Source organism: Elephas maximus, chromosome 21 (genome assembly GCF_024166365.1).
Source record: "Elephas maximus indicus isolate mEleMax1 chromosome 21, mEleMax1 primary haplotype, whole genome shotgun sequence".
Lineage (NCBI taxonomy): Eukaryota > Metazoa > Chordata > Mammalia > Proboscidea > Elephantidae > Elephas > Elephas maximus.
The window spans coordinates 38,671,975-38,699,939 of NC_064839.1; the positions used below are offsets into that span (position 1 = coordinate 38,671,975).

General features: G+C 35.5%; 1 protein-coding gene and 1 non-coding gene across 3 annotated transcripts in view; both read left to right on the forward strand.

The window, feature by feature from the left end:
- Window positions 1–27,965, forward strand: part of AP1G1 (adaptor related protein complex 1 subunit gamma 1) — a 71,150-nt gene that overhangs the window by 30,064 nt on the left and 13,121 nt on the right. For both annotated transcript variants that reach the window (XM_049863857.1, XM_049863856.1), the window contains 17 exons: window positions 343–467; window positions 5,903–6,044; window positions 7,610–7,706; window positions 8,917–8,993; window positions 12,159–12,254; window positions 12,976–13,056; window positions 13,242–13,340; window positions 15,428–15,483; window positions 16,712–16,825; window positions 18,847–18,987; window positions 19,727–19,781; window positions 22,660–22,782; window positions 22,970–23,059; window positions 23,667–23,794; window positions 24,720–24,824; window positions 25,817–25,958; window positions 26,138–26,261. In XM_049863857.1, the coding sequence (XP_049719814.1) occupies window positions 343–467; window positions 5,903–6,044; window positions 7,610–7,706; window positions 8,917–8,993; window positions 12,159–12,254; window positions 12,976–13,056; window positions 13,242–13,340; window positions 15,428–15,483; window positions 16,712–16,825; window positions 18,847–18,987; window positions 19,727–19,781; window positions 22,660–22,782; window positions 22,970–23,059; window positions 23,667–23,794; window positions 24,720–24,824; window positions 25,817–25,958; window positions 26,138–26,261 (1,795 nt within the window). The remainder of the gene's footprint in view (window positions 1–342; window positions 468–5,902; window positions 6,045–7,609; window positions 7,707–8,916; window positions 8,994–12,158; window positions 12,255–12,975; window positions 13,057–13,241; window positions 13,341–15,427; window positions 15,484–16,711; window positions 16,826–18,846; window positions 18,988–19,726; window positions 19,782–22,659; window positions 22,783–22,969; window positions 23,060–23,666; window positions 23,795–24,719; window positions 24,825–25,816; window positions 25,959–26,137; window positions 26,262–27,965) is intronic.
- On the forward strand, window positions 17,152–17,237 carry LOC126065233 (small nucleolar RNA SNORD71). Its single transcript, XR_007514779.1, has one exon. It is a non-coding gene; the product is annotated as a small nucleolar RNA SNORD71 (small nucleolar RNA).

Here is a 27,965-nt window from a genome sequence, read left to right on the forward strand (position 1 = left end):
GCTCATTTAATGTAACCTGGGGATGAAATTAGGCATTTGATTTATTAGAGGGTTATTATAATAATAACCCTCTATTAGTTTGTGTTTGTATGAGTCTGTAGAACTTAAGTAAAATTCACAGATTATTTGGATGACAAATATCACAGGACCTTGACTAGAAGGTCTACTGTAGAATCTGATTACCATTATCAAGATACCCAAAGGTCTGAAGTTTTCGTCTTTTTATTAGGTAATTTGATGATAGATTTATGTCTATTTAATCATCTGCGGATTCTGGGTTGAAAATACTGCTTTTCTAGATGGTGGTAGCAATTTTTTTATTTCTTTCTTTCATTTTTGCAGTTGGAGTGCCTCAAGCTTATTGCCTCTCAAAAATTCACAGACAAACGTATTGGCTATTTAGGGGCAATGCTGCTGCTAGATGAAAGGCAAGATGTCCATCTCCTCATGACCAACTGTATCAAGAAGTAAGTGTTAGCTTTCCTTTTTACTAACAGCTACTTCTCTTTTCGGTCTTTTATAATATGACATCAAGAGCTTTTAATTACTGACATATTTATTGTCCAGAATGTATTTGAATTGCCCTTGGCTTAGAAGCTCATTTGTAAACAGGCTAAGCAAAGGGCTAAAACATTTGTAGGGTATAATCTTATGTCTTCAGGCATAAGAACACAATTTAGCAATGAAATAAACATTTAAGCCTTTGTAGTAAAGAAAAGGCATTGCTAAAATCTGGGCTTTCTTGTATTTTCTCTAGGACTTTGGATACCATGAATAATGACACTGCATGTTTATTAAAGAATTACCAGTGTGTATTATGAGTAAATACCATGTAAAGCAAAAAGAGAAAAGTCTTGCTTGCCAGCAGTCTAATGCATCTGAGATTTCAGTTACCTGCAGTTTTACTTAGTCCTGTGAACTTTGTGTATAGTCTTTTTTTCTCATATTGGCTGCCTTACTGATATACTAGTCTAGTCATGTTTGTTTAATTTGCTTATAAACTGAGGAATGCTTACCATTTGGAGAACTTAGAGGACCCAAACAGGGAAATTAATTCTTCCCAGCATCCCTCACATGGGAATTTTCTGTTAGAAAGCTATGGAAGTTTTGATGGCCATAAGTGTTAAAGGTACCATGTGGTTTGTTCTAGCTTGTCAGCTTAATCTCCTTTTTAGATTTCTTTTTCTTTCATTTGCGTATTTCTGTACTTGACAGAAAGTATAAGCGAGGAGATATAGTTTAGCAGATTTGCAGGTATTGCAAACATACTTGTGGAAAATAAATGTTCTACTTTAGATTTTTCTAATGAGTAATGAAAAATTCCAAAATGACAAATACGATTTGATTGTAATTGTAAGTGTATCATTTTCTTACATTGGATCTGTGAACTTAATTTTGGGAGAATTCTTGCTTTTTGGCCTTGAAATAAATATTATTAGAGTACCAAGTTGATTCATTTGTCAGATACTTAATTGCATGCCTGCTATGTGCCCAGAGCTGTTCTAGGTACTGAAGATGGAGAGTGAACAAAATGTATAGAAATTTTTGCTGTCATGGAGTTTGCATTTTTGATATTCAGTGATTCTTTTGTTCTGTTATTCTCGGACATGCCTCTAAGAGAGTTCCTTTAATTCTTGTGCTTACATGCTCTGTTGCTCTTACTACTCCAGCTTTCAATCACGTGTGGATAATTTGGCAGTTCTGCCTAGCAGCAAATTCGTATTAGAGAGTTAATACCAAACTTAAGCATAGATTTGGAGCTTGATAAAAATTGAAGAGTGAGGGACAAGGGTAAAGAAGAAACCTTTGCGTTTAATTTTAATGAGGCCCAGCTAAGTCCCCACTGAGTTTAGGAGAGAGCTACATTTTCAATTCAAGTCATTGGGGATTGATCGGGCACTTCATTCCAAACGTAGTTAAAGGACTTTGGATCATTCAGATTTTTTTTTTTCAGTGTGCTTTAAGGGAAAGTTAACAAATCAAGTCAGTCTCTTATACAAAAACTTATACACACCTTGCTGTGTAACCCTAGCTGCTCTCCCCGTAATGAGACAGCACATTCCTCCGTTCCACCCTGTATTCCCCGTGTCCATTCAACCAGCTCTTGTTCCCCTCTGCCTTCTCATTTTGCCTCCAGACAGGAGCTGCCCACATAGTCTTACGTGTCTACTTGTGCCAAGAAGCTCACTCCTCACCAGTATCAATCCCTGTCTGAAGAGTTGGCTTTGGGAATGGTTCCAGTCCTTGGGCTAACAGAGGGTCTAGAGGCTATGACCTCTGGGCTCCCTCCAGTCTCAGACTATTACTCTGGTCTTTTTAGGAGAATTTGAGATCTACATCCCATTATTCCCCCGCTCCATCAGGGATTCTCTGTTGTGTTCCCTGTCAGGGCAGTCATCGGTGGTAGCTGGGCACCATCTAGTTCTTTTGGTCTTGGGCTGATGTTGTCTCTGGTTTACGTGGTCAGGTATTTTTTTGTTATTTATTTTGGTATTACAGAACATCCTTGTCCAGCAGTTTTTATGCTTAACAGTGAATGTTTGCCTCACTTGTTTGTTGGCCTAGAAAAACTCTAAGACATTAAAGATCATGGAATTAAATCTTTAAAAATTGTATCTAATGTTTTAAGAGCTTTCATTGTGTAAATATCCTTAATCATTGAAAAGTGAATGAAAATGCAAGTAAATATTCTTGGAAACTAGGAGCCTAAATGGTAAAGTCATAGTTAACACTCAAGCTTCATCTTTTAAAAAATACAATTTTATTATAGTGAAATATATGTAATGAAAAATTGCCATTTTATTCATCAAGTGTACAATTCAGTGACATTATACTTATGTTGTACAACCATTGTCACTATTTCCAAAAGTTTTCAGCACCTCATACAGAAATTGAGTACCCCATAAGAAATAATTCCCCATTGTCCTCTTCCACCAGCTCCTGGTAACTCTAATTAACTTTTGTCTCTTATGCATATGTCTGTTTTAGATTTTTCATATAAGTGGACTCATATAATATTTGTTCTTTTATATCCAACTTATTTCACTTAACATAATCTTTTCATGGTTCATCCGTGTTGTAATATGTATCAGAACGTCATTTCTCTTTATGGCTGAATAATATTCCATTGTATAGATACGCCACATTTTATTTACCCATTCATCTGTTGATGGACACTTGGTTGTTTCCACCTGTTGGCTGTTATGGATAATGCTGCAGTGATTCCGTCCCTGCCTTCAGTTCTTTTGGACATATACCTAGGAGTGGAATTGCGGGGTCATATGGTAATTCTGTGTTTGGCGTTTTGAGGAATCGCCAGTTTTCCTCAAGCCTCATTTTAACAGTAATTTTTACCTTAAAATTTTCAAATTGGTGAAAAGTAGCAAACCTGGCTAATTTATACCTTAACCCTTTGCTTTATTCATTCTGTGGGAGGACTAAATAATTTATTTATTCATTTAAAAAACTACTAATGAACGAACATATTACATGCTAGCATAAATGACTTTTTTATGAAAAAATAAACTATTTTTCAAAACAAAAGAAATTTAGGGAGAATTCACTTAAAAACTACTAATGAACCTATTACATGCTAGCATAAATGACATTTTTTTATGGAAAAAAAAAAAAAACTTTTTTCCAAAACACAAAAATTCAGTGAGAAGAGCGGCATTATTTTACATTTTTGTAAATCTCTTTCATGTCTAGCCTAGTGGAAGACAAATACCTGCTTGTGCATTCAGTTTCTTGTGTAATGTTGTTTTGATGGAAGTATATGGGGAAAATCCAGCCTAACACAGATAATGTAGATGGAAGAGTATTTTAATAAGCTTTTGTCAATAATAGTAGTTATTTTTTGATACTATACCAAAACTAGGGAAATGGTAGTTCCTTAAAGTTTAGTTACAATGTGGAATTTGAAATCATACCAGTGAACTTTTGGTACCTTGTTATAAACGTTACAACTTATTACTCTGTCTTGTACTTTCAGTTAATATTTTACTTATGTGTGGTTTTGTAGTATTATGCCTAGGTTGTTTGGAAAATATTAGTTCACTGAATTCAATACAGATTTTCCAAGGATTCATACATTTCATTATATAAGAACCGTAAAACTAAACTCATTGCTGTCAAGTCAATTCCGACTCACGGCGACTATATAGGACAAAGCAGAACTCCCTCATAGGGTTTCCAGGGAGCAGCTGGTGGATTCAAACTGCCAACCTTTTGGTTAGCAGCTGAGCTCTTAACCACTGCACCACCAGGGCTCTTGTTTCATTATAGAATATAAAAAAAAATCATACTGGTTAATATCTCTAGTGATCTCATCAGAATAGTTTGTAAGTATTGCCAAACTGGCAAGCTTTTGCAGTGCCATTTTACCAAAGTTCAAATTATCAGTCGAAAGCTTAGATTTTATCATTGGTAACAAATATCGTCAGTTGTTGTTTTTGAAGTGACAGGCTTACTTGGCTCATTTTACTGAAAATGTCTACAGACACCCAAATCGTAACCGTAGTTGTCTATCAGTTATTTTTTCAAGCAAAAATAATGTTCCATGATAACAGCAGCTAGTTTATAGTTCAGCTTGCAGATTAAACAATTGCACAAGTGCTTTTCCCTGAGACAGCAGTATGCAGCAGCAATATGTTAGTGCGCTTCCCCTTTTGTTACACAGAATATTAGAAAGATGTAGTCAAGAGTTGAGTTTTGATAAAACTAATAGTTTTTACTGCTCTGTAAAGGACAGTCTTAAATGAAATTGCTTTTTTTTTTTTAACTCTGGTAGTAGATACAATGAATATAGTACAGTTTGGTGCTACTGCCTTGATTCATGCTAATGCGCCAACAATTTTTCCCATCATTGCTTTTGTATCACTAATGCCAATGCTAGTACAGTTGACAAATGTCCTAGTATTATGAAAATAGTTTGGAACTCATGGACCTTCTGAAACAGCCTTGGGATCCCCTAGAGATCTGTCAACCATACTTTTGAGAATCCCTAGACCAAAGGTAACTAAAATGTTCAGAGCTGGTAGAAGTAGCATAATTTGTATAATAATTCCACTTCTGAATAGCAAGACTTGATTATAATAGATAGATGAGCTTACCAGTTCACGCTTTTAATACATACTTCTCTGAAAATAGACTTCATGGATGATTTGGAAAGAGGATTATGTGCAATGATCAGTGCCTGTTAGAAATAGGATTTTGTGTCTCTATACCATAATATACTGGAATTCATTGTAAATATCCAGTGTAGTTTGTTAAAGGTGTTAGTTCATTTTTATAGTAAGGAATAGTCACTAATGTTTTACTTTTTTGAATAAATAAATGTAAAAATTATTTAATGTAACATCAGAGTTAATAGTATAACATAAGACCAAGGTTTCAGGATGTAACTAAGTTTTTGTTGTCATGTCTAGGCATCTGAGATGCTCTGGCTAGTGTCAGATATTACGTTTTCTGATTTTTTTTTTTAAAGGGTTTTGGTTAATGTGTATCTAATTTTTTTGTAGTAAGTAATAAAACACATTAGAAATCTTCTAAGGATGTAGTTTTGCTTTATATTTCTGTTACTGCTAGTTTTTATTGTCAGTGGTTTGCTGAGTTTTCTAAAGTGTGCGGTCTTTAACACCCAGCAGATCACATGTTGTCCAGTTTCTATTGCTTTAGTATTTCGAAACATTGGGTTTTATGTCTGTAGGAGGGACTGTCGGTTTACTGTATTGGTAATTTGTAATAAAGTTGGAATAAACATTTTTGGCAAGAATAATCCTATTATTTTCATTATTGGAGAAATCTTGAGCTATTCTGAGCTAAATCATTAGATTGTGAAGCTTCTTCATGGGGCACAGCAGGCGGAGCATGTTCATCTCTACCTTCTTCCTTTTTTTTGCAGCGATCTTAATCATAGCACGCAATTTGTACAGGGGCTAGCACTTTGTACCCTTGGCTGCATGGGCTCCTCAGAGATGTGCAGAGACCTTGCAGGAGAGGTAGAGAAACTCTTGAAAACCTCCAACTCTTACTTAAGAAAAAAGGTAACTTTTAATGAAATCAAATGTCTGTGTTTGGATTAGGGAATGTTATGGAGTTGAGAAGGCAAATCGTTTATATTTGAAAGCTCTGATGATATTATAAAGTGTCTTTTTTGGTACAGTAAATGTATTTTGAATGATTTTATAGAAATCAAGTATTTATAACTCAAAGTCTTTTATGGTGACTAATTTTGGAGATGATTTTTTCTTTATTGCTAATTACTTTACAATTGATGGTAATTGTGAACACTTCATTTCTTAATTTCTCTTCTTTCAAGGAAATGATTTATAAAAAACAAATGTTACTTGATGTCCTTGATGGCATACCTAATTACTTTCTAAATATCTGATACTAAATAGTATTTAGGCAAAGTAAATAAGATTTTTAAGGATTTACTTGTATCCTGATAATTAGTGCCCTGGTCTTTGTTTCAGTGCCTTTGTATCTCTAGAAGGGCAGTTCATTTGGTACCTAGATAGTCACTAGGGAATGATATAGAGCCTACTTTCTGAAATCGTTATGTCTAAATGGAATAGTAAAGGAAAAGGATTATCTTATTCTGTTATCTGCTTTTATTTGTTGATCTATTTTATCAAATTATTTTATTGTGCTTGAAACCCTACTTTTGTATAAAATTTAAAAGTCTAAGAAATGAACATATGATAGCATCTGGTTGGCATTTACTATGCCTTTATATTAATGATGTGAGATAAAGGTATTAAAAGGGCTAAGCCATTTCCCAGGATCATACAGTGTTAATGATACCTGCAAACAAAATTAAATTCTTCCTTTAACTGTTAATTAGTTCTTTCTCCTAAAGATGGTGTGGGTTGCCCTTGTTCAGAAGCACATTATTCAATTAAATAAGATATTCCCGTAGATTAGGAAAAATATCTATCTCTAAGTACAAGATGGTAGGAATCAGAAATCTTTTCTCGTTGATGTAACTTTTGTAGTATTTGATGCCAACCAATAGTCATAATGGTTACTTTTGGGGAGTAGAGGGTAACCAGTAGAGGGCCCTCTTTCCAATGAACAAGTTTTTAGACCATCTTTTCTTGAGTAGAGACTAGTTAAGTATCTTTCAAACGATTTTCTCGATGTCGTCGGAGTAGTGAGTGAATTGGGGGTGGTCTAGGTACTATTAAACATAACAGCAGATTTGTAGCTACTTCAGTATAAATATTTCAATTGCATGATGTTTTATGTCTTTTGGTCATCTTACTTAGTAGAATGATTATCACATATTGATCATCTTACCTAGTTTTTACTTTCCCAAAACTCCATATAAGTTAGGTTTAACTTGCTTGATAAATTCATATTAACCGTGATCTAGTATAGAAAAGTTTTGTCCGTTTGCTTAGCAATATATGAAGAAAGGGACAGGTAAGCTAGATGTTAACATAAATGTGATAGTATAAACTGGAAAGCCCTGACAAGTTAGTAAACCTCTTTCTTTTTAATTTTTCTAGTAGATGAAGTAGTTGACGAGCTTTCTTTTTTTAAGATTTGTTTCCCTGGCTTAATTAAAATAAATCTTTTGTTTTATTTATTTATTTTTTAATAGGCAGCACTGTGTGCTGTTCATGTCATCAGGAAGGTTCCTGAACTTATGGAGATGTTTTTACCAGCAACAAAAAATTTATTGAATGAGAAGAACCATGGTAATGTGATTTGGAGGCACTCACGAAGTACTGAGGGAGAAAGGGGGTAAAGAGAAGAGGCTTCAGGCACTGTTGGCCTTTTGTCTTCACACAGTAGAATTGCCTTTCTGATGTGCTTAGACGGTTTTCCTTCAGGTCTGGTCACCCAAATCTCTCTTCTCTGATGTCCTAGTTTTATAATTAGAGATTGGTATCTTCATATTAAACCTTGTCTCTCATCTCTGGTCTTTTCCTATATTTAAAAGGACTATATTAAGTTACTAATTTTTTTTTAATATTCAGTGTAATGTACAAATGATCCCAGCTTTGATTTTCATGTGTGTAGAACCCTTTGATTTCCTGGCTATTTTATAACAAAAATAAAAATAAAATATTTCTTCGTTGTCTTCGTAATAGGAGTATAAGATTTGTGAAAATTATTTTAGGCTACTTGTAACAAGAATTTGTAATGAGTACTCAGATCTATTTATATAAAACTTAAGAGAAATTAAATGGAATATGACTGTTCATTCCCCAACATTTTTTTCTTATTTTGAAGTAATGAAACAAGTTCTGAGTAAAGAAAATTCATGTGTCCTAAATGTTAAGAGAAAAAAATGGTAAGGTATATTTAATTGTGATTAATTCAGTGCTCTGCCTGGAAGGCTCAAAATATACTTGTTGAACAAATGCATTGTTTAGGGCACTTATTTTTTACTTAATGAAAAATCTTGTGAGGATTTTCTCACTGACTCTGTAATAAACAAATTTACTTTGTCATTCACAATTACTTTGGATTTTTGATACCCTTTTTCCTGGAAATTTAAAAATCTTATTAAGATTTTTGCCACTTGAATTACCTTTCAGAACTCAAGTAATAGCTTATTAAGTGTGGAGCAGATGGTACCTAGCTCATATTGACCATGAGCATGTCTTTATGGATATTCTCAGACGGAGAGGCTCATGTATTCGTTGTCACTTTTTAGTAGTTATTTTGGTTACATACTTGTTAAAAAATATCCTGATTTTACTGACTTGACCAGTATTAAATCAATAGGCTTTTATTTAAAGTACCTTTTTTGTATTCACTTCAATGCTTACATCCTTTGAGGAATTAAAAAGCGAAAGTAGCAACATCCTTTTGGGATTGACCTTCAGGAACTCAAAGTCCTGTTTTATCAGTTGAATAATATAACCTTGTTTTTAGTTTTCATTTTATCTTTTATTTAAGGTGTCCTTCACACATCCGTAGTCCTCCTCACAGAAATGTGTGAGCGAAGCCCAGACATGCTTGCACATTTTAGAAAGGTAGGTGTTATTCTGTATGCCTAAACCTTTCTTGATTGAAAAATGATTTTCCTGAAAAAGGACATTTTCTTACTTATGAATTTTCTTTTGAAAGCAAGCTATGGAGCTGAATAGAAGATTTTACTGGCCGTGCTTTGTGGTGGGGCGGGAAGCCAGATATAGGCATATAAGAACTGGCAGTAGAATAGTGTTTTCCCTTTAATAATAGAAGTCACTCATTGGTGGCAGACACACCAATCCCTCACATGCTTTGTCTGCTGTTTTCACATTGAAGTCAGAAAATATAACCTGGGGTCAAATTACAAATAAGAATTGTGTGTGGCTTTTTTTAAAGGCAGGTAATTTCTTTTTTTTTTTCCAGATGAAAACCGTAAATTGAAAATTGACCTTTATTACTTTTGCCTAACCCAGCATCCCCTCTGTTCGTTTTGGGCCATTGACTCCTGTGATGGAAGTCCGTAGCTTTCTTATCCATCCCCTCTTCTTACTAGCATTCTACAGTGGACATTTCTGTTTTTTCCCCTTATTTTTAGAAGGCAGTGGCGAGGAAGACTTAGAGACTTCTTTGAGTAGTTATGTACATTTAACTCCTTTTATAAGATACTGATCACTCCATAAATGGGGCTTACTTTGTACTTTAGATCTAATGAGGCTTTAATAGCAGTTCCTTTTTTTTTTTTTTTTTGCCTTTTCTTCCCCTTAGATGTTTATGTCTTGATTAAATTATTGTAAAATAGTATGAGACCCGTATCTGTCCCTAATGCTTGCTTTGTATGTTTTGTTCCTGTTGTCTGTTTGGAATCCTGCTGTATGTTAGAATGAAAAGGTAAGAATTAACCCTCTTTTAGATGGTGCATGCTAGCATTAGGTCCTCAGTGGCTTTTGTGTATTCATCTACAATGTGGCTTTTAAAAATATACTAATGCTGAAGTTTTGATTAATACTATTGAGTTATTTGTTCTAGTATTTTTGGCTAACTCCCTAATCCAGTTTTGTCTTGTCACTTAAACTCGTAACTCCAAAGTCAGCCTTGGATTTCAGTTGCAGCCTTTCCTAAATTGTAAGCCTCCTTCTCTGCCTGTCTTTTATCTTCACTTGAGAAACTTTGAGCAGTTTCCCAGTGGCTTTGGTGATGGCAGTTCCAGATCAGTCTGGAGCCTTGACACAAAACACTGCTTCTTTTTGAAGGAGACTTTTTAGAGCCACATGTGGGTAACCTCATACTTAAATAAGCTTTGTATGTACTTCTGAGCTTTCAGTTTAAACTTAGAGCTTTTGTTTCTTCCGTACCTGCACTTTATCTTGCCTAGAAGTTTGGGAATATTAAAAGGATTTGAGGTAGAGTAGGTGGGCACCAACTGATTTTCATGGCTGCAGCCTTTCCCTTTGTCATCTTATTTTGTTTGTCCTGTCATCAGTTTTGGTAACTTGCATTTTTGTCTGAAAAATAAAGCTGGGTTCCAAGAATTTGTATGCTGAACACTTAGACATTTATGCTTTCTGTCCCAGGGTGATCTGATGTGATGTGCTGGTCTTTTGGTAGTGAATAAAAGTTTCTGCATTTTAGTAGCCCAAGGAAAAAGGACTTCTCCAAGAAATAAACCAGATTTAAAGAAATAATTAGGGATATGTATAGTAAAGAAAAGCAGGCCATTGGGAAGTTTGCAAGGTGAGCTGCTTTTTGTGCAGAGCTTGGTAACCGGATGGTTTCAGTTTTATTACAGCATTTTAAACTAGTTTAAAAAATTATATTATTCTCAACATCAATATAAATCTGCCCACACAGTTGACAGATTTAATGAGAATTCTGTTTAGAATTTACAGTTTTCCATGGCTTAGATTTGTTTTAATCTTGGAGTTGTCCAGATTAGATTTTTGTTTTGATAATTTTTGAATCATTTAATTCTGAAGTGTTATGGCCAAATTTGTGAAATTTACACAGATTATGTTCTCTTGTATTTAGAAGTGGCCTGAATGTTGTGAATGTTTTGAGTGCATGCCTTGGGTATAGCCTGGCTTTTTTTTTGTTTGTTTGTTTGAATTTTGGTCCCCTTTTTTTTTTTTAGATTTGGGGTGTGGGGAGGGGACAGAGTCTGAATACAATTAGAAAAAATAACTAAGTTGCACCAGTGTTGGGGCTTTTAGATTGCCTCCTAAAGAGGTGGAATTCAGTTCACTTTGGATACTTCTTTACTTAATTTCAGGCCACTAGAATTGTTTATATAACTAAATTGAGTTTTCAGTTGGAGACTGGAAAAGTTCTTATTGTGGGAAACATTTTGGAGTAGGGTTTTAACATCAAGTGATTGATCAACAGAAATTAAATGAATGCTAATATTTAAAGCATTTATGTATTTAGCTTGGCAATAAAATTGCCTGCTATGTACTATGACTCCAGTGGACAAAATGGAGGAATGACAAGAAGGGAATTCTGACCATACAGAACATGTAGTCTCATTGGTAAGATAAGAAAACAGGCAACAAATCAGTGAAATTAAATTTTACTGAAAATTATGTCATAGGATTAAGGATAGGGAAAGGAAATTATTCATGTCCCTGGTATCTTCTTAAAGTAAAAGGTGAAAAAATTTTTATGTATCTTTTCCACTTGTAAAAGTGGAGATATCATAAGCTTTTGTATTCCCTGTTGTTTGTTGAAAAAGGACATAATTGGTCCTATCTTAAGAGGGAAAAGATTTTTTTCTCTATTTGAGGTAGTATGCTATAGTTTTAAAGTAAGATTACCAGTTGTATTTTATTTGTGATAACATTTTATATCTAAATGTTTGGATGTATAAAACTGAATGTGTTTATGCCACTTAAGTATGTCAAATTTCTGCAGAAGTAGAAACGCATAGATACTTGTTTTATTTGGTCTCCATAGACTTTCTGACCCGCTGTTAATTTGTAATATCATTGCATCTATAACTCTGACATAAAAGTCAAGTTTGTTTTTATCCAGATAAAATACATTGTTTCTTGAGCTCTTTGGCCTAAGTGCTCCTAAGTTACAGTTATCAAAATCAACAATATACTAGTATATTTTATCAGTAGAATTTGCTTGGACTCAGACTCTTGTACCCTTTTTCTAAACCAAAGGACCTGCTTATTCACGAGGCATTCTTTGATATTTACTGGTTTTTGATGCATCTTTGTTTTCTGCAGCTTGTGCCCCAACTAGTCCGAATTCTAAAGAACCTCATCATGTCCGGGTATTCACCAGAACATGATGTTTCTGGTATCAGCGACCCCTTTTTGCAGGTGAGGTTGAAAGGAAAGATTTGGATAAATATAATATGAATTTAATATCTTTTCAATAGACCGTTTTCTTCCTTAAGTTTGTGTTGGGTAGAAATTGGTAATTAACTTACTAATTATGTAATAACAAATAGTGACACGATTCTATTTAGATTAATAGAATAAATTTATAGTTGTAATCCAAACCCAATAGTCAGTAATAGTATTATATACTACACAGACAGACTTATCAATATAATGTAGCTCTGTTTTATTCTTTAGCTGTGGAGTGGCAAAATGGGGGCTATCTGACTTCATTAAGACCTGTTGTTGTGTGCTGTCTATTTGATTTCAACTCACAGTGGCTTGTTCTGACTCATAGGAGCCCTAATAGCACAATGATTAAAGCACTCTGCTGCTAACCAAAAGGTCGGCATCTTGAACCCAGCAGCTACTCCGCAGGGGAAAAGACGTGGTGATCTGCTCCCATAAAGATTTCAGCCTAGGAAATGTTATGGGGTAGTTCTGTCTTATCCTATAGGTTCTCGATGAGTCGAAAATGAGTGATAAAGACATAGAAACATTTATAGTCTCTCTAGAGATAATGTTTAAAATTCTTCTGTTAGACTTTTGGCCATCTTTAATGAAATCTAAGGCTTTGTTGAAATTATTTGCGTTTCATACCAAGCAAGGTTCCTTTGTGCCAGTCAAAATTTGTTGATGCTTCTCATATTTTGCACATTAGGTACGAATTTTGCGGTTATTAAGAATTTTAGGACGAAATGATGACGACTCAAGTGAAGCTATGAATGATATATTAGCACAGGTGAGTGGACCAAACTTGCATCATGTTAAATATTCATTTTAATATAGAAGGGAGTAGAATGGTTGTGATTATATTGGACAGATTGTTTTCTCATTGGTGGCTGCGGTCACAAACTGTCTCTTGTTAACCCTGGATTTTTTTGAAGCCTTGTTCTATCACTAATATACTGCACTCTGTCTTTTCAGGTTGCCACTAATACAGAGACTAGTAAAAATGTAGGAAATGCTATTCTTTATGAAACAGTTTTGACTATCATGGATATTAAGTCAGAGAGTGGACTGCGAGTAAGTCTTTTTAAGTCTTTTTCCCCCTAAACATTTCATTTAGAATGATTGACTTGAACTTTAGCCCTTTGGAATTAGATTCCATTTCAAAATTGACTTTAGGATGTACGGCGCTAAGTTTTTTATTATCTGAAGTATCATTTCCTCCCTTTGAATGTTTAAAAATGATGTTTATACGTTTGGAAGATCCTAGATGTAGTTAGTATGTAAATATTGTTGAGTGAAGGAAAAACATTTCAGAATAAAAAAAAAAAAAAGCCAGAGTTTGAATTGTATTCATTGCTTCAAACAAGACATCATATTTGAGTTAGTTTGTTTTTATTTAGGATATAAACACATAGAGTAAGAAACCCAAACAGTACAAAAAGTACAAAGGGAAAAAAATTTCTGACTTGTAGTTTTCGTGTGTAGATGCTAAATTCTTCTCAATCATTTGGTTAAGAAAATACTATTACCATTTTCTAATGTATTTTTCCAGAGATGTTTTACCCATATTTGAACGTCTCTGTACATGTGTATTTATTCTTCTCTTTCCCACTTTTGGTCAATTTTTTGTTAGAAATAATTTTAGACTTACAGAAAAGTTGCAAAAATAGTTCAGAAAGTTCCCATATACCCTTCACCCCGCTTCCCATAATCTCAGTGTTTTGCAAAACTATAGTGTAATTATCAAAACTAAGCAAATTAATATTGGTACCATACTGTTAATTAAATTACAGACTTTATTCAGATTTCCTCACTTTTTCTGCTAATATCCTTTCTCTGTTCCAGGAGCCAATCCATGATCGCATTTTATATTTAATTGTCATGTCTCCTTAGTCTCGCCTATTCTGTGACAGTTTCTTAGTCTTTCCTGATCTTTCATAACTCTGATACTTTGAAGAGTACTGGTCAGTTACTTTATAGAATGTCCCCAGTTTTGGTCTGCCTGGTGTTTTCTTACAGTGAGACAAGAGTACACAGAAAGAATGTGTCCTTCTCAGTGTATCATATCGGGGGTTCAGCTGTCTCTTTGTCTCACTACTGGTGATGATAACCTTGACTATTTTGGTTAAGGTGATGTTTGCTGTGTCCCTCTACGGTAAAGTTACTTTTTTTTTTTTCTTTGTAATTAGAAATATTTTGAGAGAGACACTTTGAGACTGTGCAAATATGTTGTTCTCCTCAAACTTATCCCCACTAATTTTAGCATCCATCAGTGAATCTTGCCTACAGTAGTTACTAGGGTGGATTTCTAATGATAATTTTCTGTTTCCTTCATTCCTTCCATATTAAATAATTAGAGTTCTCTTATAATGAAGAGTTATCCTATCTATCCATCCAGCTATCCAGTCATTTATTAATATTAGAATTACTAACCCATAGCCTTGTAAGAAACAAATTTACTAAGTATGGTATTTGTATACAGTTCTTGTTTTCTTTAGCCTTATAGTATCCAGTCAAATAATTTAACCAAAATAACATAGGTTAGTTCATTTCCTCTCCTACCTTTTAAACAGAATGTCAACATACCGCATACTTTGTTCTGTGCCTTGCTTTTTCTCTCCTAATATTAGCTTGGAGATAATATGTGGAGATCAGTGTCATTCTTTTTAACGACTGCATAATATTCCATTGTGTGGATGCCCCATATTATATTTAACAAATTTTCTATTAATGGACATTTAGGATGTTTCCCTTCATTTGTGATTACAGATAGCGCTGTAGTAGATTTTTGTGTACGTGTACATGTATGTCTGTCAGATACATTTCTAAAAGTGAAATAGTTGAAGCAGAGGATATATTTTCATTTTAAATATTTATAGTTATCGCCAGGTTTCCCCCAAAGAGGCTGTACCAACATTATTCTTCCACTAACATCAAAACTTTAAAACATTATTCCAGCAGTTACTGTTGGAATAGAATATGACTTTAAGAGTTTACCTTTAGATTTTGTATTTATTTATTGCTAGCAGTCTATAAAGTACCAGGAACCACGTTTTAAATAGTTTACACCCATATGAGCCCATGAGGTGATCCTTAAGAGTCAGGAAACAATGTAAATACTTAATTTTCCTGGATTTTTAACCTATGCTATTTCTCTTTAGGTCCTAGCCATAAATATCCTGGGTCGTTTCTTATTGAACAATGACAAAAATATTAGGTAAGTCAATTAAACAGTATCTTGGGTATTATAAACTCAAGTGTTTTCGAGAAATGACTTTGTTCAGTTTCACACATCCATTGATTGACACATCTAGAACTTCAACCTAGGATTTCTGTTTTTAGTCTAGTCTTAAAACTACTGTTTTTTAAAGAATTTGAGGATTTGCCTCATGGCTTTTTACTCCTATTTATACCGTAAATCAGGTGTTGGCAAACTTGTTCTGTAAAGGGCCAGATGGTAAATATTTTAGGTTTTACGGGCCACAGGGTCTCTGTGGTGACTACTCCGTTTTGCCCCTATAGCATGAAAGCAGTCATAGATAATATGTGGCTGTGTTCAAGTAAACTTGATGTATAAAAACAGCAGCTGGCTGGATTTTGACCCCTATCCAAAATTAAGAAGGGAAAAAAATACAACATTTTAGGGAGCAAATCTGGAAAATATTTGTGAACTCCAGCTAGTTTTTTTTTTAGGTGGATGATTCAATCAGTACTACCTTTTATTTTGTTGTTTTCCTGTATGTAATATGTCCAGCCTGGTTGCGTAGTAGTTAAGAGTTCGGCTGCTAACCGAAAAGTTGGCAGTTCAAATTCACCAGGTGCTTCTTGGAAACCCTATGGGGCAGTTCTGCTGTGTCCCATAAGGTTGCTATGAGTCAGAATCGACTTGATGGCAATGGGTTTCTTTGGTTTTTGCGCTTGTTTCGTCCTTAATCTGGAGAAAATTTTCTTTCTTACCACATTAGGCATAAAAAAGTGCAAATAATCATTGTGAATTATCTTCAAAATTGAATTTTTAAAAAGGCAGTTTTGGTGCGAGTATCAACTAAAAGACTAAAATTGCAAGTGGTAAAATTGAAATCATTTTCCTATTGCGTTTTGGTGCTAAGGCAGCCCAAGAAGGCATGTTATACTGTGTGATTATCATGCTTTACTATTTGGAAGAATTTGAAAGAAGTGAATCACCACTTTTAGAAGTTTAAATGAACTTGACTGAATGTGAGTCTAAGTCCAGGGCTTCTCCTGGTTGTCACTACTTTAGTGTATTGTATCACTTCTACCTTTAAAATATTACCTTTGTACTCAGTATCTTTTTCTATTAAATACTTGAAAATGTGCACTTTACTGTAGTCATTAGGCATTTTCTTTGTTATTATTTAGTCAGAGGAAAACTCTCTTGAATTTTAAGTTTAAATGCTGTTACTTTGCAACATTGTTTCACCCAGATACGTAGCTCTCACGTCTTTGTTGAAAACCGTGCAGACAGATCATAATGCCGTGCAGAGGCACAGAAGCACAATTGTGGACTGTCTAAAAGATTTGGATGTTTCAATAAAACGGTAACAAACTTTGTATCTTTATCAGTCTAGTGTTTTCCTTACATGAAGTGAGGGAAGCATTATTGATAGTTCTGTGCCCCTCCCACCTGATGCTTTGTAATAGTTTTGAGAGCCAGAATGGTAACATTTGTGCAGTTAGTCACTATGTTCACAGATGAACTCTGCCTGCAGTCTGAATCCCTTTTTAAAAAAGGGAATTGGCAGGGAGAAGTTTAGGTCAATTAAGGATGTCAGTAAGAAATATTGAAATGTATCCTGGGTTCATTGTTACATATAACACATGCAAATGAGCCAGACTGAAGTTTACTTAAGAGGTACTGTATTTTTGTGTGCTGGAGGATGAAAATAAGGAGTGATCCATCGGCTAAGTGTCTTATTACAATGCTGAAACTCGAATTGCTGACAGCACACATGTTCTCACAGTACTTATGTCCCAGGATACCAGAGTTAGCTGTGTTTCTTAGAACAGGACGTCTAGAACTACAGTTAGTCAGCAGATAGCACTTTGAAAAGGCATATATTTCTTCTCCCCGGAGTATTTTTTTGGCTTCTTCTCTTGGAAGAACTTCACATATTTGTAAAACCTTGGCTAGAGTTGGCCTCAGTGAACTTTTTGGTTGTAAAACGTGAATGTTCAAATCCAGAGCAAATTAAATTCAAAATGATCTCTGAAACCATTCATTTAAACATTTGAGTTCCTTTCATTTGCAAAAAACAGGTGCTAAGCACTTGCGCAATATAGAGATAAAGAAGACCCAAACTCAGTGATTTTAACTTTTATGTAGTGCTTTGCAAAGGGTTTTATTAGACTCTCTCAGTTGGTTCAGAGGAAGCCTGTGAGAGAAACTAGGCAATTACTTCTGTCCCCAGTTAACAAACAGATTAGTTAAAATGAAGTCCCAAAGGGATCAAATAACTTACCAAAATCTTACCCCTTGTGTATGGGATAGAACTCAGACCTTTGCCTTCTATTGTGTTGTTTCTCTATAGATCCTACAGGGCTTGGCATTGGAAAGATAAAACCTATGTCTCGTTGACAGACAGGCTGTGTAACAAAGTACGAGCTCATACTCAGACTGTCTTATTTCAAATCCTGGCTCTCCTTTAATAGATGTATGACTTGGTCAGGTTACATAACTTTATAGTGCCTCAGTTGCCTCTTGTGTAAAATTTGGATAGTACACCTCCACTTAAATAGGGTCGTGTGAGATTAATTGAATAAATATAATACAGTACTTAAACACTAAGTGTTAGCTGTTATTCAGGAAGGATTGGCTTTTTGTTGATTATGTATTAGCTAATGAAAGTATTTTCTGCTTACTAAATTGGTTGTTTTGGAAGTCAGGGTATATACCATACCTGAAATTATTGATCCAAATGTAAAGATGCGTATAGTAGCCCCGTAACTTTTATATGTTAAACATTTCCATTTTTGTCTTGGTTGCCAAATTTGATCAGCAGTTATGAAAACTGTATGTACCTTATAAGATAAGCCCCTTTTCCCTTTTCCTAGCCTTCATTTTCTCTTTCAGTTTTTTAAATTCTAATTTTCTGCTCAACCTTTTGATGTAAGCTATGTTACATTATATTTGGACAGAAGTAGGGTATAATAAAAGTAGAGTTTGCTGACTTAATATGTCACATTTTTAAGGAACAATGCAGAGAGGTACTCTCATTGGGTAATAATCTTGTTGCCTCTCTTTTTTGAGCCTCTTAAACATTAGAATTTCAGCCTTGTGGAATGGACTACTGAGCCAAACTACATTTTTGGTCTTTAATAGTGTATCTCTTTAGGGATTTTTTTGGGGGAAAAAAAGAGTTGAATGAAAAGTCAAAATATTAAAACTGACTTTGATTACATCAGACTATATCTACTTGGTTATCTTGTGTGCAAAGGTAGGGGCCACAGAATTGTGCAGGAGCATGAACACATCTGCCAGAGCTTATTGTTCACAGAGAGCATACCTGGGTCTCTGTTTCATTCCCACTGTAACTATCAACTGTTTTTCCCACCCTGCAAGGCGTGCAATGGAATTGAGTTTCGCCCTGGTAAATGGGAATAATGTCCGAGGCATGATGAAGGAATTACTTTATTTTCTGGATTCGTGTGAGCCAGAGTTTAAAGCAGACTGTGCATCTGGAATCTTTCTTGCTGCAGAAAAGTAAGATTTAATTTTTAACTTTACTGGTCAAAGATGTTTGGAACTTTTTGAAGACATTTTTAAAACATGGGGGAAATGCTGTAAACATGTTCAGAACACATTGACATTTATTTCTAGCTCCCAACTATAGGTTAGCTTTGAGAAGACCAATTATAGCTAGCATTTTAAAAATATGCTATGACCAAAAAACCAAAAAAACCTCACTTTTATAAAATCGCCTCCTTTATCTGTTCTTTAACCTCTTATCTGTGGTATTTTTTTTTGTGAAAGGAATAGAAAGATTATAGTGTCAGAATTTTAGTAAAACTTTAAGGAGGAAGTACCTCAGGGTTTCAGTAGTAGGGTTATTCTTTTTTGTCTTTCCACTCTGAGTTTAAGAGAATGAGTTCCTAGTCCTAGTGTTGCCTGGGCCTGGGGATAGTCCCTTTTCTTCTCTCTTTTTCTCTGTCTTTCCTTGCTCTGGGTGTTTTATTTATTTCTTGAGAAACTGGAGACAGAGTCCCATTTCTCAGCTCAGTAACTGCTGTTGCAGTATTATATGAAACATCTGAGTTTGATTATGTATTATTTCATCACTCTTTGAAATGGGTAATCCCTTGGCTAGATGTGAAGGTGAAATGTTTCCAAATATAATCGCTTAACCAAGGAACCTAAGAAAGACTAGGAAGGAATTTTCAAATGTGAGCACAACATAGTTTATAGGTTCTAATTTTTTCACCCTGTGCTGCTGTTTTCTTAGGTATGCACCTTCCAAACGGTGGCATATAGACACAATTATGCGTGTTTTAACAACGGTAAGTAGCTTTTTTCAGTCAACATATACCTAAGTGCTGGGGATGTACTGATAAATGAGGCAGACAAAGCCCTTGTTCTCATTTGCATTCTAATGGGGGAGATAAGAAATTCCTATAATGTCAGGTAGAGATAAGTGCTAATAAGAAAACTAAAGCAGCATAAGGGAATATAATGATGGCAGGATAGGGTGGGATACAGGGCGACTGGCCAAATCCTTTAGATAGCGTAGTCGGGGCAGGCCTTTCAGAGGAGGTAACATTTGAGGAGACCTTAACAAAGTCAGGAGCCAGCCATGCAAAAACATGGGGGAAAGATTGTACTAATTAGAGGGAACAGCAAATGTGAAGGCCCTGAGGTGGGAATAAGCTTGGCTTGCTTGGAGAGCAACAAGAAGGAAAGTGAAGGTAGTAGAGTGAGAGAGGAGAGATTGGTAGGACTGAGGTGAGAGAGAGAAGCAGAAGTCAGATTATATAGGGCCTCATAGGAGTTTGGATTTTATTTTGAATATAATAGGAAGCCTTTCGGAAGGTTTTGAATGACAATTTTTTCTAGATTTAGAATTACTTTGTTTTTGAAGGTAGCCTTTCTCTGATAACTTAGAGAATTTTGGAGCTTCTCTATCATTCCATTAATAGATAGGGGTTAGAGATTTAAGAGTAAAAATGTAGTGGCATAAAAAAAAAACATAAGTGTATCTAATCATGTATGTAGAAGTAATATTTTAAAGGAAAATATTCACAAATTTGACTACATAAAACTTAAAAATTTATATAGCAAAAGAAAAAATCTACAAAGTCAAAAGACAAATGACGACTAGAGGGAAAACATTTGTAATATATGAAATATGTGACAGCATATTAATATTTTTAATCTATAAATACTTAACAAGTAATAATAAAAACCAAGCACTCTAATGGAAAATTTGCCAAGGACACTTGAACAGGCATTTCACAGAAGTAGAAGGAATTGGCTAATCAACATTTGAAAAATACTGTCACTAGTAAAGAACTACTAAGTAAAATAAAAGTGAGGTATTGTTTTCTACTCATCTTTTTAATCTTATTCCTAATGTTGGTTAGGAAATAAACAGGTGCTTTTCATGGGGATGTAAAATGGTGCCATCCTGCTGGGATACAGTTTGGTAGCATGTAGTAAAACTCTTAAAGTTTATGTCTTTTGATTCACTAATTCAGATTTTAGGACTTTCTCTTGGAAAAATAAAAGGAGACGTACACTAAGATGTATATACAAAGGTGTTCATCCCAATCTTGTTTGTAATAGGGGAAAACAGGAAACATCTAGAAATCTCCCAGTGGGGATTGGTTAAATAAATGATGAAACATCTGTAGGTGGGAATGATAGATACCATTAAAATTACGAAGTATATGTATTTGTTGATGTGTTGCAGATTTCTGGTTTATTCCATTGTGATTTGAGATCATAGCTTCAGTGATTTTTGTTCTTTTAAATTTGTTAAAATGTGTTTAATGGCCCAGAATATGATGTGGTCTATATTGGTGAATGTTGCATGTGAACTTGAGAAGCATGTGTATTCTGCTCTTGTTGGATAAAGTATTCTTATTGTAAATGTCAATTAGATCATGTTGATACTTTCCCCTATTTAAAGCACTCTGTTTGCTCTGGATAGGGAAGAATGTAAATATCTAACTGACATTACAGATTGCCTGCTTCTTGGTTTCTCACCTTCCCCATTTTTTATCATTTGCTCAAACTTCTTCTGTTCTTGTGTTTCTTAACAAAATAGGCATCCCAGTCACCTGTTTTGTTTTGTTATTGTTTTTTTTTTCCTCCTTTCCAAAATATGCATGGATAGGCCTGATCTCTCTCTTGTAAATCAGACCCATTGCTCTGTCCAGTAATGGTAGATTGACCAAGTTGACTAATAGTAGCCATGGGTTCCACTGTTTGTATGTCTGATCAAGCCTAGATAGTTATCATATGCTCTAATAAGGCCAAGATTTAGTTTCCCCGTAGGTTAAGTAGCTTTACTTTGTTCCCTGGTTACAGACTGCAACCACTAGTTTGTGGAATTGTATTCTACTAGTCAGAAAAAGGAGCCCTAGTGGTGCCAGTGGTTAAGTGTTCAGCTGCTAACCATAAAGGTTGGCAGTTCAAATCCACCAGCCGCTCCTTGGAAACTCTGTGGGGCAGGCCTGCTCTGTCCTGTAGGGTTGCAATGAATCAGAATTGATTCGCAGGCAATGGGTTTGGTTTTTTTAGTCAGAGGAAGAGGGTGTTAAAGAGACCAAGTTAAAAAAAAAAAAAAAGGATAATTAAATACACATTGTCTTCTATTCGTAGGACTAATGGTTGGTTCTGTAACATTAATAAACAGTAGTTTTTAAAAGAACAGTGTGATCTTTTAAATAAACTCGTTTCTTTTTTTAAAGTTACTAGTTATTTAGTAACCCTCCTCCCTCCATTCCCCAGAGTAACATGTCACTATAACTAGCCCACATGATATTAACACCAGTGTTGGGGGATTGAATGGGAGGAGAAAGGTGGTTGGTTACACTATGTTTTACTATAATTTAGTCTTGGTGAATATACTTCTTGAATTTTTGAAATTTTAGGCATTATCTGTTTTTATTATAAAAGGTCTTTCTTGAGATTTTAAACCTTTGTATTTTACTTTTGACAAAGAGAAGATATTTTTTATATAAAATTTAAAAATTTTAAATACTCATTCACCTAAATGAGACCTTGAAGTTTGAGCTGCTTATGAACCTAATAATTGGAACCAGCTTTATCTTCGAGGGGGTTTTGTTGTAGTCTCCTCAACAACAATAAGAATTGCTAACATTTATTATCATTGGTCCATGTTTCTAGGGGTAAACTGTCTGCATTTTCTTTTAGGCAGGAAGTTATGTTCGTGATGATGCAGTCCCCAATCTGATCCAGTTAATAACCAATAGTGTGGAGATTCATGCCTATACCGTCCAGCGCTTATATAAAGCAATTCTGGGTGATTATTCTCAAGTAGGTCCTTCATTTGCTTTTCTTTCTGCTTTAGCGGGAAAATTGCCCTTTCATTTCCTAGGATGTCCTATTCTAACACTCTAGATGTGCCTTGGTTTTGACCTTTGTGATTAGATGACCTGTGACTTGCATTAAGTATTTTTGAAAGAACTAAAGTTCTTGACAAATGGTAACTTCCTTTTGACAGCAACCTTTGGTACAAGTAGCTGCGTGGTGTATAGGTGAATATGGAGATCTTCTTATATCTGGCCAGTGTGAAGAAGAAGAACCTATACAGGTACCCATTGTTACTCTTGGTTAAGGAGGGGAACAGATAGTGTTTTTGGCTGTAGGGGAGTAGTGTTGAATGGGAAGTTGCAGTTAATTCCTTGAAGACTTTTTAAAAGGAGTAATTCCAGAATTATCTTGGAAAATCTTTTACCTTTTGAGATGGAACTTTTTAGACCACTGTGAGATTTTTTAACTACCTTAGGAACCTCTCTACCACCCTCCCCCTCCCCTGAACTGAATTATATTGTTTCTCTTACTCTCTGGCTGATGAACAAGAAGAAATAGACATCTGTCCATATTCCCTTTTGCTTATTAGTGCAAGTTGTGGCAACCCTTAAACTCCATATATCTTTTTTTTTACTTCTTCCTCTTAAAGCTATAACATGCCTGTCAGCCCCTAATTGGCATTTTCCACTCTTTTTATCTCCCTCCTATCTGCTCTGATTGGTGGAGCTTTGCGGCTTGGACAGTTACTGTGGCAAAGCACAGGAGTGTGTTAGACACTTTTGTAGTAGAAGGATTGTCTTCTGGGTGGCATGCTGTGACTTGGTTTCAGATTTAGATGCTTACCTGTTCCCATCCAGTCTACATGGTCTCTTTTTATCCCTCCCCAGGTAACAGAGGATGAAGTGTTGGATATTTTAGAAAGTGTCCTAATCTCTAATATGTCCACCTCTGTAACACGAGGGTATGCCCTCACTGCCATTATGAAGCTTTCTACTCGATTCACCTGTACTGTAAAGTGAGTATTGAAGGAAAGTAGGGTAAACTAGTGGTTTTGTAATTTTTAAAAGCAATTTTAGATATAGACAAAAGTAGAGGGAATAGTAAAATGAATTTGTATGTATCTGTTGCCCTGTGATAACAATCATCAATTCATGTTTAATGCTTGTTTCATCTATAGTTTGCTCCCTCTCATCACCCCCTCCCCACCTTCATACCCCCCTGCCATGGATTATTTTGAAGATGAAACCTTGTGTTTTTAAAATCAGATTTCTGTTGCATTTTTTTTTTTCTTAAAGTAGAGAAGTTATTTTCCTGTGTAAGGGTTCTGATTTATTTATATTTTGAAATGTCTTCATAAGGAAGAAAATCATGACGGTTTTGGGGGCTGAAATCTTCAGGGTCTGCTTTTCACTCTGTTCAGTAAAGTCAATTCTTGGGTCAGTTATCCAGCCAAGTATATTTAGGGCAAAGTTAGTTCTCTTACATTTTCTATTTCACTTTTTGATGTCAGGTCTTGTGAAAATGGTGTTTTTGACTCGCTGTTTAAATTGAGAACTTTGGGGTCAACGTTCTGATGCTCTGACCCTTTTTTTTTTTTAAATAAAGGCTTATTGAAATTATTAAGAGATGAGCAGTACAAATTTTTTCTTTTGTGACAAAGTGATAGTTGGTACTTTCGCTTAGCAAATGTTAGAGTATGGGAGGCTTAATAGACAAAATCCTAGCATTACAATTAGAATACTATAATGGTGTTGGTGAATGGCATCAGAAGAATGGATGAATGAGAAAAGGTTTTGATTTTGAAAAATTCTGTAAATTAACAAGAAAAGGTGACATTTTCGAAATTTTAACCAGAAAACTCTGATTTAAATGTTATTCTCTCGGGTTGTTTATGAATTTTCTTTTGCATATTTGATTTGATTTTTCATTTATTCCCATAGCCGAATTAAGAAAGTGGTTTCTATCTATGGAAGCAGCATCGATGTGGAACTCCAGCAGAGGGCAGTAGAATATAATGCACTTTTTAAGAAATATGACCATATGAGGTATGTGAAAGAAACTAAGCAGTGTATGTGCCTCTTAGCAGCCTGCACAGATCATCATGACAGTCCATAAGGAGACTCATTATTCATGCTTAATTAACGAGACATTACAGTCCCATTTAATTTTGATTGTTTGGTTGTTTTTGTTTTGTCCATCTTCTACTCTTCTTAGCTTCTAAAGAAATCCGTTAACTGTTCTTTCATCCCCCATTCCCCTTCTGTTTGTTGTGGAAAGTTTGCCTCATTTTCTCTTTTTAAAATACTTGACTAAGAAGTGGGAGTTTTATTTCTTCAAGCTAAATAATTTCTTTCATGTCTCATCATTATTAACATTTTGGTGTATTTTATTTGATTTGTTTTCCCCTGGTATGAAGTATCTTCTTTTTTTGAAAATTTATTGTTTTTTGTTCTTGTTGAAAACATACATAGCAGAACATACACCAGTTCAATACTTTCTACATGTACAATTCATTGACATTTATTACATTCTTGAAGTTGTGCAAACATTCTCACCTTCCTCTCCTGAATTGTTCCTCCCCCATTACCATAAACTTATTGTCCCATAAGCTTTCTGTCTAACCTTTCAAGTTGCTGTTGTCAATTTGATCTCATATAAATAGTTCTTTAAAAGAGCACAATGCTCAAAGCAGACATACTTTACTAATTAAGCTAAATGCAGTATCTCCCTGACGGGAGACTGTCAATACCTATTGATTCACCTTTCTTTCATCCCAGACTCTCTACCACTGAAATATATGTGTTGGGATTTAGGCAGATAGTTTGTCCATTCAAGATTTCTTGCCTATCCCTAATCCTGCTGGAAAGTTAGGTTGTGTATGTATTCTTGTAATCCAGCCTCTATTTTAGTGTGTGTGTGTTAGAGAGTAAAGAGGGGAGATTAACTCCATGTTTGGGTTCAGCACAGTTTCCGTAATTGTTTTGGGTAGGGAATCTAGGTTAACTGCACAGAATTTAACCACTTCAGGTTCTTCCAGGTCTGCCCTGCTTGAGAGAATGCCAGTCATGGAAAAAGTAACCACAAATGGCCCTACTGAGATTGTGCAGACAAATGGCGAGACAGAACCAGCTCCACTGGAGACCAAACCACCACCCTCTGGGCCACAACCCAGCAGCCAGGTAGCTTTTCACTTGCTTATCTGAGGGTTCTGATGCTTCTATCTCTTACCTGATTACTTTTAATGTTCCTAGATTGGTTAATGGTTCCCTTCCTTATTTTTTTAAGTATTGAAAGAGCTTTGCATTTGATGTAGATTAGACAGATGACTAATGAATCGAGGTATTATTTTCTTGTTTAGGCTAATGATTTATTGGATCTTTTGGGAGGAAATGACATAACACCTGTTATTCCAACTGCACCTACAAGCAAACCTTCTGCTGGTGGAGAACTTCTTGACTTGCTGGGAGACATCAGCCTTACAGGTGAGGCCAGACTGGAGCTCTTTAATGTTTGGATAGGGGCAAAGGCCTTGGGGAAAAACTCTGCTGAAGATAGCACATGAATCAATTGAAAATGGGAGAAGGTGAATGAAAAGCAAGAACAGAATCTTCAGAACATTTGAAATATAAACTGTCTTGGTAATTTTGTAAAGATAATTCAGAGAGTTTTTTTCTTGTTTAATTTTTATTGTGCTTTAAGTGAAAGCTTACAAATGAAGTCAGTCTCTCATACAAAAATTTATATACACCTTGCTATATACTCCTAATTGCTCTCCCCCTAATGAGACAGCATACTTCTTCCCTCCAGTCTCCCTTTTTGTGTCCATTTGGTCAGCTTCTAACCCCCTCTACCCTCTCATCTCCCCTCCAGACAGGAGCTGCCCAAATAGTCTCATGTGTCTACTTGATCCAGGAAGCTCACTCCTAACCAGTGTCATTTTCTATGCCATCGTCCAGTCCAATCCCTGTCTGGAGAGTTGGCTTTGGGAATGCTTCCTGTCTTGGGCTAACAGAAGGTCTGAGGACCATGACCTCTGGGGTCCTTCTAGTCTCAGTCAGACCGTTAAGTCTGGTCTTTTGATGAGAATTTGGGGTCTGGAATTTGGGGTCTGGATCCCACTCCTGCTCCCTCAAATGTTCTCTGTTGTGTTCCCTGTCAGGACATTCATTGGTTGTAGCTGGGCACCATCTTCAGAGACATTTTTTAAGGCCCAATTTTGAATTTTGGAAGAATAAGCATAGAATTTAAGATAAAAAGTTTTTCTCAGGGTCAAAAAGAATATAGCCCAAGTTCTCTTTTTTTAGTTAGTGCCCCAAGGTATCACTTTTTTCTAGTTTCTTTCTACCTATGATTAGTTTTTAATAGCTCTGGCTATTTGTGGGCAGTGGAGAGACGTTAACCTACTATCATCTGCTGTCCTCTCCTTTCCTTTCCCCTCCTTTTGCTATCCTTTCTCCCTCCTCATTCCCTCTCTGCCTCCTTTCCTTTCCCTTCCCTTCCTCCCTCCATTTCTCACTTTCTTCTGTTTTTCATTGTGCATTAGGTGAAAGTTTACAGAGCAGATCAGATTGCCATTTGATAGTTTGTATGTAAAATGTTTCATGGCCTTGGTTTCATTCTCCACAGTTGTGTCAACACTCTCCCCTTTCTGCTCTGGGTTCCTTGTTATCTTTAATCCTGATTTTCTATCCCATCCTGCCTTGTCATCTTTGCTTTTGGGCTAATATTTCTTATTTGATCTCCCATAATTAATTGTTCTAAGGAGCACGTTCCTCTCAGATGTTCTGTTTATTTTGTGGGCTTGTCTATTGTTTGGCTGGAAGGTGGTCTCTGGGAATGGCCTCAGTTCCAGGTTATTAGAAGTGTGTTTTAGGGCCATAGTCTCTGGCATTCCTGCAGTCTCGGTCGACCAATAAGTCTGGTCTTTTTTGTGAATTTGATTTTTTGCTCTATGCTTTTCTCCTCCTCTGTCTGGGACTCTGTTATTATGATCATAGTCTGAGTGGTCAGTAGTGTTAGGCAGGCAACATCTAGTTCTTCTGGTCCCGGGGTCATGTAGGCTGTGTTTCATGTGGTCCATTATTCTTTGAAATAATTGCTGCCTTGAGTCTTTGATTGTCTTTACCTTCCTTTGCTCTGGATGGAAAGAGACCAATAGTTGTATCTTGGAAGCTTTTAAGACCCCA